The sequence below is a fragment of the Geotrypetes seraphini genome, chromosome 3 (assembly GCF_902459505.1).
Source record: "Geotrypetes seraphini chromosome 3, aGeoSer1.1, whole genome shotgun sequence".
In the NCBI taxonomy this organism is placed as follows: Eukaryota; Metazoa; Chordata; class Amphibia; order Gymnophiona; family Dermophiidae; genus Geotrypetes; species Geotrypetes seraphini.
The window spans coordinates 216,613,645-216,627,477 of NC_047086.1; the positions used below are offsets into that span (position 1 = coordinate 216,613,645).

Genomic DNA, 13,833 nt, shown 5'->3' on the forward strand with positions numbered 1-13,833 from the left:
GAATCAGGTGAATTGATTTGAATCAGTTCGTTTTGGTAAAAAAACGGACTCACCGATTCAGCCCCGATTCAAGTTAATTCTTTTTTTTCACCACCGGCCGCCGGACTCGTTCCCATCTAATGTAACTTCTGGTTTTGCGAAACCGGAAGTTACATCAGATGAAACAAAAGAACGTGGGAGCGTCGAGGGGGGAGCGAGCAGACCTCGGAAGCATAGGGTAACCGGCAGGAGAGCTGAGAATCGGTGGCGGGGGGAGCTGAGAATCGGCAGGGGGGGGCTGAGAATCGGCGGGATGGCTGAGGGCTGAGAATTGGCAGAAGGGCTGAGAATCAGCAAGGGGGGCTGAGAATCGGCAGGGGGGCTGAGGGCTGAGAATCGGCAGGGGGGCTGGTGAGTCTTGGGGGCTGGGGATGGAAGCTGGGAATCGGCAGGGGGCTGGTGAGTTTTGGGGGCTGGGGATGGAAGCTGGAAATCGGCAGGGGGGCTGGTGAGTCATGGGGCTGGGGATGGAAGCTGGGAATCGGCAGGGGGGCTGGTGAGTCTTGGGGGCTGGGGATGGAAGCTGAGAATCGGGCAGGGGGGCTGGGGAAGCTGAGAATCGGGCAGGGGGGCTGGGGAAAATTAGAATCGGGCTGGGGAAGCTGAGAATCGGGCTGCCCGATTCACAATTCGAATCGATTTACCACGACAAAAAAATCAGCCTCCCAATTTATTGACTGACCCTTCCCCCTCACCCCTAAAGCAGGAGCAGCAGCGCTGCCTCTTGCTGGCCTGCCGCTCCTGCTTTAGAGGGCGAGTGGGGAGGGTCAATCGAGAAGTGGCTTCCCCGCTGGTGTCCGGCTTCCCTGCATCAACTTACCTAATTTCAGCAGCCTGCCCTGCAGAAGATCGCTGGCTCTAGCGATCTTTGCAAGCTGCCATATGTCGTCCGAGTTGTCTTCTCTCTGCAACGGTCCCGCCCCTTCTCTGATGTCAGAGGAGGGGCGGGACCACGGCAGAGAGAAGTACACGGAGGGAGGGAAGGGGGGGTTCAAAGAGACGTGCATATGCCGGACTTTGGGGGGAAGAAATAAGGGGTCTAAAACAGAGGAGAGGGAGAGAGATGGTGGACAATGGGATTTAGGGATGAAAGTTACAGAAAGGGAGAGATGCTGGATGAAAGGGTAGTTGAGAAAAGGTGGATCTGTAGATGGAGATGAAAAAAAGGAAAGATGCCAGACCTCCAGGGGAGGGAAGGGAAACGGAAAGGGAGGACAGAGATGGCAGATGGATGGTTAGCATGGAGAAAGAAGAAAGAAGGAGACCCTGGCAAGCAAGATATCAGAAGACAACCAGAGCCTGGGACCAACAAGATTTGAATAATGACCAGACAACAAAAGGTAGAAAAAAAAATTGTATTTTCTGTTTTGTGATTACAATATGTGAGATTTGAAACGTGTATCCTGCCAGAGCTTTTGTTAGAAACAATAAACAAAAGGAATTGACCCCGAAATATCCACAAAGAAGAAAATCCAGAGAAAACCAAAAAAACTCTGTGGAGTGACGATGTTCCTAAATGGACTTTATTTGAAAGTGTCAAAGTTCCAAAGGTACACTAAAATCATCCACATAAAATAATTCCATCCACATAAGAGCCTTAAAGGGCCTAGTCCGCTAGGGATACAGGACCCAACACGGTCCGCATTTTGACAAAAAGTCTTCTTCAGGAGTCCCTGGGGGGTCCTATAAAGGTGAGTATGTGGGAAACAATTGTGTGGTGAGCCGGAAGTGAGACACTGCTTGCATTTGCAATGGAAAGAGCTTTTGTTAGACCACAAACGTGAGCTAGGATTTAACAGAGAGAGGAAAAGTCTTTTTTGTTTGTTTATTTTGTTTACATCACAGCGCCAATGTGGTTAGGAGAAGGCAAAGGGGGTGAAGAGGCTATAAAATAAACCCACCAGGATGTTTGAAAAAAACACCCAATTGGACAGGAAAATCGAATCGAATCGAAATTTTTTCCCCTGAATCGGCCAGCACTAGTTTACAGTGCTTCCTCTGCTCACTGGCTGCTGCTACTGCTTCAGGATGGGGAGGGGGTGTCAGGACTGGCTCCGCTGCTTTAGTGGAGGAAGAAGTGGTTGTCAGGACTGACTCTGCCGCTTCAGGGGAGGGAGTTTGTCAGGACCGGCTCTGCTGTTTCAGGGTCCAGAGGGAAGGAGGGAGGGGGGTTAACAGGACCAGCTGCTGAAGGGAGAGAGATTGATTCATGACTGCCACTGATGCTTTGGGAGCTGGCGGGAGGGAGATTTATGGCTGCCGCTGCTGCTTCAGGAGTTGGAGGGAGGGTGGGAGGGAGATTTGGGGCTGCCGCTGATGCTTTGGGAGCTGGAGGGAGGGGGGGTTGTTGGGTAAGGAATGCACGACTTTGGAGGTTGTCCAAGAAGCACAAGACAATTTTTTTTGCTGGTTGGTTAGGAGTGCCAGTTAGTTGAATACTGGCAAACTGGGATTCTACTGTATTTTCTACATATTTGTAAACCACTTATATAATATCTTTTTGCACTATATTTTATAAATGTGAACTGTGAAAAAATGCTGAACTCTAATTAGGGAAAGAGAACAAGCTAGATTGCTACAGATTCCTATACAAAACTACATCTTAAAGGAATTCCTCACTTCAGTTATACACAGAAAATACAGATCATCACCTAGTAAAGAATAAGATACTGCAAATTTGAGATGAATATAGTAGTCTTGATTAACCAGGTCTCAGTTAACTGGGACTCTCACAAAACTGGCAAAAAATATCGCTGGTGTAAAAAAAATGTCTCCCGAAGCACCAGCATCATGAGCTTCAAATCCTCTCTCCCTCAAGCCTCGAAGCAGCTATAAAAACCCCTCCCTCCTGCCCGAAGCACCAGCATGGCAGCAGTCCTCAGCCACAAAGCCCTCCTCCCTCCCTCTCTCAAGCCCGAAAATGGCAGAAGCAGGAGATGGTCCTGAGTCGAGAAAAGGGGTGATTTATAAAGAAAAGAGACTCCTAAAGCCTCCCATAGGACTCGTGATAGAGGGGAGCTTTAGCTCGTACCCCTTCAATCCTTAGGGACACTTTTAGGGGGGTCAAGAGGGACCTCACCTTGAACTGAAAGACAGGGTTGATTAATGGACTCCCAGCAGAAAGGAGCATAGTTTTGAATTCTTGAAAACAAGAGCTCCAGGGCAACTCTCGAGAGGAAGAATGCGGGCCTAGTGCCTAACCCTCGGTAAGCACTAAACCTTCTCTGAGCTCCAGTTAACTAGGATACTTTGCCTACATCCTCAATAGGCGGTGAATGGACACTCGGCCCTCAGCCTCGGTGGGTGGTGGAAGGACACTCGGCCTACACCTTTGGGTAGGCAGGGCCAGGGGCGTGACAGAGATATTGCAGAAGGGCTTTCTGGTACAGTTTGTCTCTTTGCAGATGACAATTAAAATCTGCAATAGGTTGTGGTGTGGATGATTAAATGGACCTCCAAGAAGATGAAACCGAGTCAGTTTTATCTTCTTGGAGATCCATTATCTCATCCCTACTTTCTATGATTGTTAGAAAGTAGGGATGAGACTCTATATGCTCTTTGTAAGATTCTATACGCTGTATCCCGGACCTTTTGTAAGATTCTATATGCTTTTTGTAAGTTTCTATATACTGTATCCCGGACTTCAACACATTGTAACTCGCTGATTGTCCAGCTCTCTTCGGTGTGAACCACCTAGAAGTCTCACGACTATGGCGGTATAGAAAAATAAAGTTATTATTATTATTATTATTATTATATCAGCATATCAAGGACACTCAGTTTATCTATTAGTCATCTATGTGGAACCATGTCATAACTAGCAATCTCCCTTGATTCAACTCTGTGGTCATACAGTTAAATAAATTAATTAGGTTTTTCTGAAAAGTCCTGAAACCATACTGCTTGGGGGTCCTGCAATCTGTTGAATTCCAGAAACCTTACTATTCTCTGTTTTAAAAGCATTTCCATTCATTTACTTACAGTATCATAGAAGTCAAACATAGCAGCCTGTAGTTCCCAACCTCCTCATTACTTCTGCTTTTGTGGAGAGGGAGTACAGTTGCCCTTCTCCAGTTCTCTGGGACCACTCTTGGCTGAGAGAAGCATTGAAAAGATAAACCAATAGGAGCTGCCAGAACTTTTCTAAGTTCCTTCAGTACCCTAGGAAGTATGCCATGCAGCTCCATCATTGTCATATCTAAGGTGACCATACGTCCCATTTTGAACGGGACTGTCCCCTTTTTAGATCCCCTGTCCCGTTGTCCCCACACACAGCTTCGGGATGCCAAAATGTCCCGTTTTTAGGGACAGCGTCCCAAAGCTGTCCGTGGGGACAACGGGACAGGCGATCACTTCCTCTCTCTCCAGCGCTCCAGCCTGAAGCCTGCCCCCCCCGGACCGGCCCCCGCTGCTGCTGCCTACCACCGCCCCCGGTCCATCGCCACTGCCCATCACAACAACTAAAACAAAGTAAAGTCCAGGTGCCGGTGTGCCTGGACTTTACTTTGCTTTACTTGTGGCAGTTGGCGGTCAGCAGCGGCAGCGGACCGGTGGGGTTGTTTGAAGCAGCAGTAGGTAGCAGCAGCGGGGGCCGGTCGGGGGGGAAGGCATCGGCGCTGGAGGGAGGGAGGCAGGCAGGCTGGCTGGCTTTAGTGCGACAGGGAGTGAGGGAGGTAGGATGGCTAGCTTTGGGGGAGGGGGTGGAACAAAGGCTGGAAGGCAGTGAGGGGGACATAGGAAGGAGCACTGGGGGCACTAAGGACATGGGAAGGAGGCACTGGGGGCACTAAGGACTAGGAAGGAGGCCCTGGGGGAACTAAGGACATGGGAAGGAGGTACTGGGGGCACTAAGGACATAGGAAGGGGCACTAAGGACATAGGAAGTAGACACCGGGGGCACTAAGGACATAGGAAGGAAGGAGGGAGGGAATAGAAAGGGACAATTATTGTGCCTGAGTACAGAAAGAAAGAAAGAAATGAAAGAAAGGATGCACAGTCAGAAGGAAACACAACTAGAGACTCATGAAATCACCAGACAGCAATGGTAGGAAAAATGATTTTATTTTCAATTTAATGATCAAAATGTATCAGTTTTGAGAATTTATATTTTGCACTATATTTGTCTATTTTTCTATAGTTACTGAGGTGACATTGCATATTTTAAAGTCATCTGCCTTGACATCTTTGAAACACCCCAGATATAAATGATAATTAACATTTTCTCTGCGTATACTGTGCTTTGTAGTTTTTTAAAATTTAATGCTTACCATTAAGCATTAATAAGATATTATGTGTACATGAAAAATGAATGAAAGAAATTGGGGGCGGGATTGGGGGCGGGGCTAGGGTGAGAACGGGGAGGGGCTAGAGCGAGATTGGGGGCGGGACTGACAATTAATAGATGTCCCATTTTGATGAAAAAAATAAATGGTCACGTTAGTCATATCCCATTTTTTTCTCAACCTGAACAGCTTTAACCTATTTAAGCCTCTGTTATTATTTTTCACCATTCTCAGAATCTTTTCTAGCTTTCTCCTTTTGGAGACAAGGCAACCAGAGTTACCGGTAAATGTCTTGAAAACAAAGTCATGAAAAGAAAAAAAAAGGAGGGGGGTATAAAAACCAAAAAGATACACTATAAACAGAACACCAACCAATGATATATGAGAATTTAACAGTAAAGCTAAAATAAACCTTACAGACATGGACAATAAACATTATCTAAAAATTCAGCATATGTCCAGCCTAAAGCAGTTGAATTATGTATGAGTGGGTTTTATGCTTTCTCTAGCAGGGAGAGGCAAAACACCACAATGTGGTTCTGGTTGCTGGCCTTCTTGGGTTTCTACTTCCTGTTCCGCTGGTACTGGTACAGACAGATACTCCAGAACCTCACAGATAAATATGTGTTCATCACGGGCTGTGACTCGGGCTTTGGAAACCTGTTGGCTCGTCAGCTGGATGAACAGGGTCTGCGGGTGCTGGCGGCTTGTCTGACACAGCGAGGGATTGAGCAGCTGAAGGAAGCCACATCCCAGAGACTGCAAACAATAATTCTGGATGTCACTGACAGTGAGAATGTTGCTGCTGCAGCCAGTTGGGTGAAACAGCAAGTGGGAGACAGAGGTATGTTAAACTTTATTGGTGTTTATTGCCCATGCTGTGAAAGCTATGCAAAGGATCCTAAAGATAATCTGTGTGATATTCAGCCTGCACACTGACCACTGGCCACTGGGCATTTTGGCCCAGATTCTATAAACAGCGCCTTAAGTTAGGCACCTAGCTTAAGTTGAAAATGCCATTTAAAACCCACTGAAAACAGCTTTAAAAAAATTTTAGGTTCCTACCGGCGCTATAATAACGGCCTTAAGGCCTCAAGGAGCGTTTTTCAGTTAGGGTGAGAGGATGCACATCCCTATGAAGAATAGCACGCTTGGCCTGACTTAAGAGTTTTCCAGGCCTCTCTCCCACTTACTACTCCCCAAAATCTCAAAAAGGTCCTAAACAGATCCAAAGCAGCCTTTTAGTCAACAGCTCTATCAAGCAAATATATACAAATTATATATGCAATTCACAGGTTGCTGTGAAAACTATTTTTATGTTAAATCTTTTTATTGAAAATAAATTGCAATAAACAATCAAAGTTGTACAAAAACTCAATAGTTTGGGCCGATCTGTGTCCGATCCGTGAGCCATTGGAGGCAGGCCGACCAATTCACCAACCATCTTCATGCAGATGGAGGCGATCGGAGGCATGCCCCCAACCGACTGCACAGATTGCTAGAGCCCTGACGGTAGTGACAGGAGAAGCAGCCCCCTGTCTCTGCTGTCAGAGCTTCTACCGGCTTTTAAAATTTTTTTTTCATCGGGCAGACACATGATGCACTGGGGCGTGGCCTAAGGCCGGTATTGCGTCACGGCCAGCAGAGCAGCAGGAGCAGGAGGACTTTGTGCTTCCTTCTGCTCCCGAAGATCATGGGAGGCCTAAGGAGCAGGAGGGACTGGGCACCCCTCCTGCTCCCAACATTTTTAGAGGTAAGGGGAGGGGGCTGGGTCCAGCCGGGAACCAGGTGGGGGCGTCCCTTGGGTGGCAGGAGGGCACCAGTATCCCTCCTACCATTTGTGTTGGGGGTGGGAAAAATAGTAGAGATGGCAGGAGGGAGTGGAAACCCTCCTGCCATAATTTTAAAAGTGGGACACACATTATTTATTTTGGTTTGGGTAGGGAGGGGGAAGTGGCACATGTCGGGAGAGGGAGGGGGGAGTTTAAAATCGGGCTGATATTTTGAGTGTATCTGCCCGATTTTAAAAAAAAAATTTAAAAGCCGGCAGAAGCCCTGACAGCAGTGAAAAGAGGCTGCTTCTCCTGTCACTACTGTCAGGGCTCTAGCGATCCGTGCAGTTGGTTGGGGGCGTGTCAACGATTGTCCCCATTTGCATGCAGGCCTTTTGTGAATTCATCAGCCTGCATGCAATCAGGCACGGATCGGGGGTTAGTGAGTGAATCTAGCCCAAACAGCCTAAAGCTTGTAAGCTTACCCCATTCTACATCTTTCCTACTCTGAAATAAATCCAACTATTTTCACCTGGAAAGCAACTCATCTTCTGCTTCAAAAGCACCACAACAAGAACTTCACACAGAGAATCCGGTATTTTTCCCTCAGCAAGAAAATAATTAAACACTGTGGTAAGACAACCTGATATTGCCGACTATAGAATCTTATAAAATTTTGACTGAGAGGCCGTCAATCCCAGGCGATCCCAAGGCAATCATCCCAATATTGAAGTATACCTCATCTTCTGTTATCAGGGAGTTAAGACCCCGTCACTGTGCCTCCAAAAGAACAAGAAGATTGACATTGGAAAGGTATAAAGTACTATCCAGGCCTGGGGATTTGGAGTAGCATAGAGATAAGCAAAAAAAATGTTTTAAAGGATTCACGATGGTGATGGAGCAAGCCGCATAGCAAGAGGCTCCTGCTACGCTGGCAGAATAACAATTAAATTCTTGTCTTTTTCTGCGTTGTTTCATATTATGCCGAAGCGTAGAGGAAAACAGAGGGGTAGTTTACCTGTCTCCTCTGCCACATCGCTAATGTGCCAGACAGCAATTACAACTTATGCTGTGTCAGTTATGCAGGGTGCTTCTGCAGATCGAGGGGGGCTGACCTCGATGTTGGACAGCAAAGTATCACTGAGCCCAGCTGGTCCAGGAGTTCCCCCATGCCCCGGGATGCTGTCTGGGATGCTGACGGCGCTGCAGGAAGCGGCAGGGATGATTACTCCGCCAGTGTTGTTCAGCTCACCCATGACCCTGGAGGCAGTTCCAGTCTCGCTGGAGTTTCAGCTTCAAGCGTCAGTGACTGGGGGACCTGATATTCAGCGTGTCTCAGGAGTTGGAAGTACTAACATAGATCCAATGGTCAGAGTTTCTTCAGAAATGTTTCCTTCTTCCCTCCTGAGCCCATTGAAAAAACCACCAGTGATAGACATGGAAGCAATCTGGGAGGCTATTGAAAGCCTTCATAAGCTATGTTCCCACTTTATTTCAGCTTCACAAACTGCCTCAGTTCAGATAAAGAATTTAGAGGAAAAAATTCAACATCAGGATAAAAGAATGGACAAAGTTGAGAAGCAGCTCTTTGAGTTACAAAATTCCTCTAATCTGCATTTCAAGGATAAAGTATTGTTGGCTAGGAAGATTGAGAACCTGGAGAATGCAAAAAGGAATTTAAAGTAACCTTAGATTGATTAACTTTCCGGTTTCCATTTCTTTTTAATGATGCTTTTAATTCCTGATTTTTTATTTATTATTTTTCCTAATGTGTTTTCCTATGTTTAATCTTTTATATAACGAATGTATTTCATAACCCTATTTTTACCCAATGTAGTTTAATAAGTTTTAACCTTTGTAAGCATTGTAAATCCCAATGTTTGGTTTGTCTGTTTGTTTGCTCTCTTTTAACTAAATTTGGATTTGTACATCGCTTTGAATTAGAGAAAGCGATTAATCAAGAATAAATAAAAAACTTGAAACTTGAATAGAGTCACCTAAGGAACTATTTCTGTCTTAAAGTATCCGGAGACAACTATACCCCCATTACAGAAATTGTACTATCTAAATAGTCCTAAAGAAATAAAACAGGATTTGGAAAATCAATCAGCATAATTAAATATCACAGATATCCTAGAATCTTCACAGTCTGAAATTTCTGTAAGGGCTACATTTCTTGTGACCTTTGTCTTCTTACAAGACAAAGAAGCAATTCTTTGCCTATTCTTCAGATGCGAGAATGTTGAATTTTTTGGTAGTAAAATAGCTGTTTTTTCCTGACGTTTCTAAGTGGACACAATCCTGGCAGAAAAAAATTCTAATATTATGTCAATCTGTATTGAGTTTAGGAGCTACCATTCAGCTGTGCTATCCTTGCAAATTTTGTATTACCTATGAAGCTAATAAAAGTGTCTTTTATGAACCTGATCAATTACAATTTTTCTTGGAGGGCAAACCAGCTTCAGTCGCCCCATTGATGCCTACTGATATCACTGTCCAGATTATTTAGTATGATATACAACTGATTTTGCTCTGCATTTACGAGTATATTAGTATGCTTTCTTCTTTTTCCCTTGAAATTCAACTACCCTTGACAGTGCTTGATTCTATCTCCTTAAGTTGTGGACTATCTTCATAGTATATTTATGATAATATTATATGCATTATTTCCTTATGGAATATTGTTATTTTTCCTTATCAAAGGTGTTTTTCTTTGATGGTAAATAAGGATAAATAGAGTTAAAAAAAAAAAGTTTTAAAGGCTTGAGTGATATCCAAGTCTGTTCTAAGCAGGTCCCCACTGTGATTCCTGAGGTGTAGTACCCTTTGAGATTCCTGTTCCTTTGCAATGAGTCTGATGAAGAACAAGCCTGATTTGTTAGCATGTTTGTATAGTTGAAACCTATAATAAATGCCAGACTTCTTGGCCCTATCATGCAGGAGTTGATTGAGAGTGGCCTGAGAAGCCCACTAAGCCACTTTATGAACACCCGGGGGCACTGCACCATATCATTGCCTATCCAGGCGTACTTGCTTTTCCCATCTCTTTATCTCCACCTCACAAGCCTGCCTCTTATGAGAGGTATAAGAGATGATCTCTCCTCTGAGAACTGCTTTCACAGCCTCCCAAAAACGGAGAGGCTGCAAAATATGAGAGCCATTATTGCCCATATAATCTTTCCATTTTCCCAGAATAAAGTCATGAAACTTGGTGTCATAATAAAGAGCTCTGGGGAACTTCCAATACTTAGAAATATAGACACTGCCAACAGCCTGGAGTTCCAGCCATACAAAAGCATGGTTAGAAATACAAGAGAGACCAATACCTGCAGCCTGTAATTGAGAGGAAAGTGAGGAATATATCAAAAAATATTCTAAGCGGGATTGGGATCCATAAGCCAATGAAACATGTGTAATTTCTCTCATCAGGGTAAAGAAACCTCCAGGAATCCAGTAGGTCTAAGGAATCACAAAGTAGAGAAACACCCTTTGAGAAATCAATAGGCATAACTCCAGTGGTAGAGGATTTATCCAACAATGGATCAAAGATAGTGTTAAAATCCTGTCTCATGATAATGGGTGCAGTTGCAGGCAAATGTGTACACTGTACTAGATCCCTGAAAAAACCTTTATCATATTTATTCGGAGCATACACATTTACCAGCACCATCTCCTGTTTATTCACTGAGATATGGGCAACAATATATTTACCCTGTGGATCTTTGTACTCAGAATATTTTTCCACTGCCAAACCCATCCTTAAACAGAATGATCACCCTGGTTTTCATATGTTGAGAAGGATTCTCAATAGTCCACCCCACCCACCATTTACTTAGTTTACCATGTTCTATAGTATTCAAATGAGTTTCTTGAAGAAGGGCTATACTAGCTTTATGTCTATGCAGGGTCTGTAGAATCTTACTACATTTTATTGGGGAATGTATACCCCCCCCCACACACACACATTCCAAAGATATTATCTTAAGTGACATCACAATCTTCAAAGAAAATAGAACTTGTCAATATCCCATCAAGAAGGGGTGGGGCATCCAAGCCTATCCCCTCCCCCTATAGAGATTCCTCTGTTTCAGTCCCTGAACCAACTCGTCTACCACAGCCAAATCCTCCATATCAACAGTCACTCTCCATGCACACTTTAGCCTCTCTACAGAACCAGTTTGGCTGAGTTGTCTTGAAAACAGAGGATCTTATGTCTCTCATAAGTTAACTCTGTGCCCGAACGAATAGTCCACAAAAGGGCTTGTTTGTGGGCAAAATAGAGAAGACGTAGAATAACTGCACGTGGTTTAGTCCCAGTTTGGTGTGCAGGGATCACATGATGAGCCCGTTCGATCCAGAGAGGCTCCAATTGTGAATCAAACTGCACCCATTCAGCAAGCCAGGTTTCCAGAAGACAAGGTTGTTTCTTCTTGAGCAAATCTCTAAATTGTCAACTTTGTTTTTGAAATCTGTAATCCATTTTTGTAAAGCAGCATTAGGCCCCTCTGAAGCCGAAGAACAATCTTCCAGCGTACTCACTCTGCATTGAATGTCATCAATCTCCAGTCCGACACTATTCAAACGTTCGTGGGCAGTTTCTGCATGGTCATATATTTTGTAGCTTTTTATCCAAAGTCACTTCCACAGTCACATTCACCTCTACCGTTATTTCTGCAGTCCAGGTGGCACATACTGAGGAAGATGACGCGACTAGGTGATCTGCCATCTTGCTCTCTGGTCTCTTCGTTCTCTCACGGTCCTTCCTCTGAGACTTTGTGACCATAAAAGAGCAATTTGAAGTCCAAAACCGGGCACTTGTACCTAAATAAAGTACTCTTCCAGTGAAGCATAATTCTAAAAAAACTAAGCATTAATTAACCGATTATTGGGGTGGAAAGTGTGGAGCTCAGCTAATCAGCGTCCTCCCCTGTGCATGACATCACGTGACTCTGCTGTGAAAACTATTTTTAATGCTGAGCCTCTACTACCTCTCTCTTAGAACCAGGCTTACTGAGGGTTAGGCACTAGGCCAGCATTCCTCCTCTCAAGGATCACCTGTGGAGTCTGATCTCTAAGAAAGTCCTAAACAGTTCTCTAACCAGTAAAGAATTCAGTAACTTCTTCATGGAGCAAATACTGAAGCTACAGAAAGACAATGGCCTAAATAACATATTAATAGACAAACACATGGAAATGGGAGACACAATGGAAGAGTTTGAACCTGTCACAGGGATCCGGGTGAAGAAACTTCTGAGAAGAGTGAAACCAGACCCACCATCCCTCAACACATGCCCGATATACCTGATGAGAGAGCTTGAAGGCCCGGGACTCTCCTACCTTATGGACCTTATCAGTGACTTATTACAGTCTGGACAGGTTCCACATAAATGGAAGTTCTCAGTCATCAAGCCCATCCTGAAGAGTAAAGAAAAAGACCTAGAAGATCTCTCCAACTACAGACTGGTACAAACCAACCGTGGATATCTAAACTAATAGACAAACTAGCCTACCAACAAATATCAGACTTCCTAGAAAACTCATTAAAGCTAGGCCAGGCCAAATAGGGTCCAGAAGACAACTAAGCATAGAAACTATGCTAGTAGTGGTGCAGGACTCTGTCCTCAAACACCAAGGAGAAGGCGTACTGCTGCTTACTGCTGGGGTTCCTGGATCTTTCCACAGCCTTTCACCTAGTCCAGCACACACTGCTAAGATGCATGGAAATGGGCCTCAAAGGGAAAGGTCATGACATAGATAGAGTCCTTTCTATCCAAAAGACTAAAGAGGGTAGAATGGCAGGAGAACACAAGCAACTGAAAAGTAACAGACATAGAGGTACCACAGAAATCTGCTATGCCACCCATGATGTTCAATGTTTTCCTCCAGCCACTGGGGAAATACATCAGAAAACTGGGATGGGAATGCTACATCTACGTGGATGAAATCCAACTAATCATCCCATTGAAGAAACAAGACACGAAGACTAAACAGTGGATCAAGACAGGCCTAGAGAAAATCTTCAGATGGTTCCAATCAAATGGACTAGTAGCTAACAAGGATAAAACAGCACTACTGATTAACAAATGGGGAGGAAATAGCCTGAAATACCAACTAACTCTGAACGGTAATACCATAAAATCTTCCAAGGAAGGAGTGAGGAACCTAGGAGTATGGCTGAACCCAAACCTAGACATGACGCTGCAGATCAAATTCATTGTGAAAAACACATATGGCAAACTCTTCTGAGTTAGATGACTTTAACCATATCTTACCCACCAAGCAATGTCCAACGTAATAATAACCCTTGTACTCTCAATCTTTGACTACTGCAATGGAATCCTGCTGGGCATTCTGAAATACATGATCAAGCAGATTCAAATGGTACAAAATGCAGCAGCAAGATTTCTGCTGGGTAAATTGAGACAGACAAGAGTCATCCCACTACTAAAAGAACTACACTGACTCCCAGTTGAAAGCAAGGTGAAATTTAAGATCTTGTTGCTGATGCACAAAATCATTCAGCTCTCAGAACCACAATATCTAGCGGCCAGGCTACATCACCATGCTCCAGCATGTGCATTGCGCTCGAGCTAAGAACACCTGCTGGAAATACATTCCTTCAGAGACATCAAATACAAAAGCGTCAGGACAAGAATATTCTCAGTGAGAGTTCCCAGGTGTTGGAACACCCTTCTGAAAGAATTAAAACTAGAAAAGGACACCAGAAAGTTCAAGAAAGG

General features: G+C 44.5%; 1 protein-coding gene across 2 annotated transcripts in view; it reads left to right on the forward strand.

Moving 5' to 3' along the window:
- The window catches only part of LOC117357413 (retinol dehydrogenase 7-like), a 51,302-nt gene that overhangs the window by 21,452 nt on the left and 16,017 nt on the right, over positions 1-13,833 (forward strand). For both annotated transcript variants that reach the window (XM_033937952.1, XM_033937953.1), the window contains exon 2: positions 5,831-6,165. In XM_033937952.1, coding sequence (XP_033793843.1) covers positions 5,853-6,165 — 313 coding nt within the window. In that variant the 5' untranslated portion in view covers positions 5,831-5,852. The remainder of the gene's footprint in view (positions 1-5,830; positions 6,166-13,833) is intronic.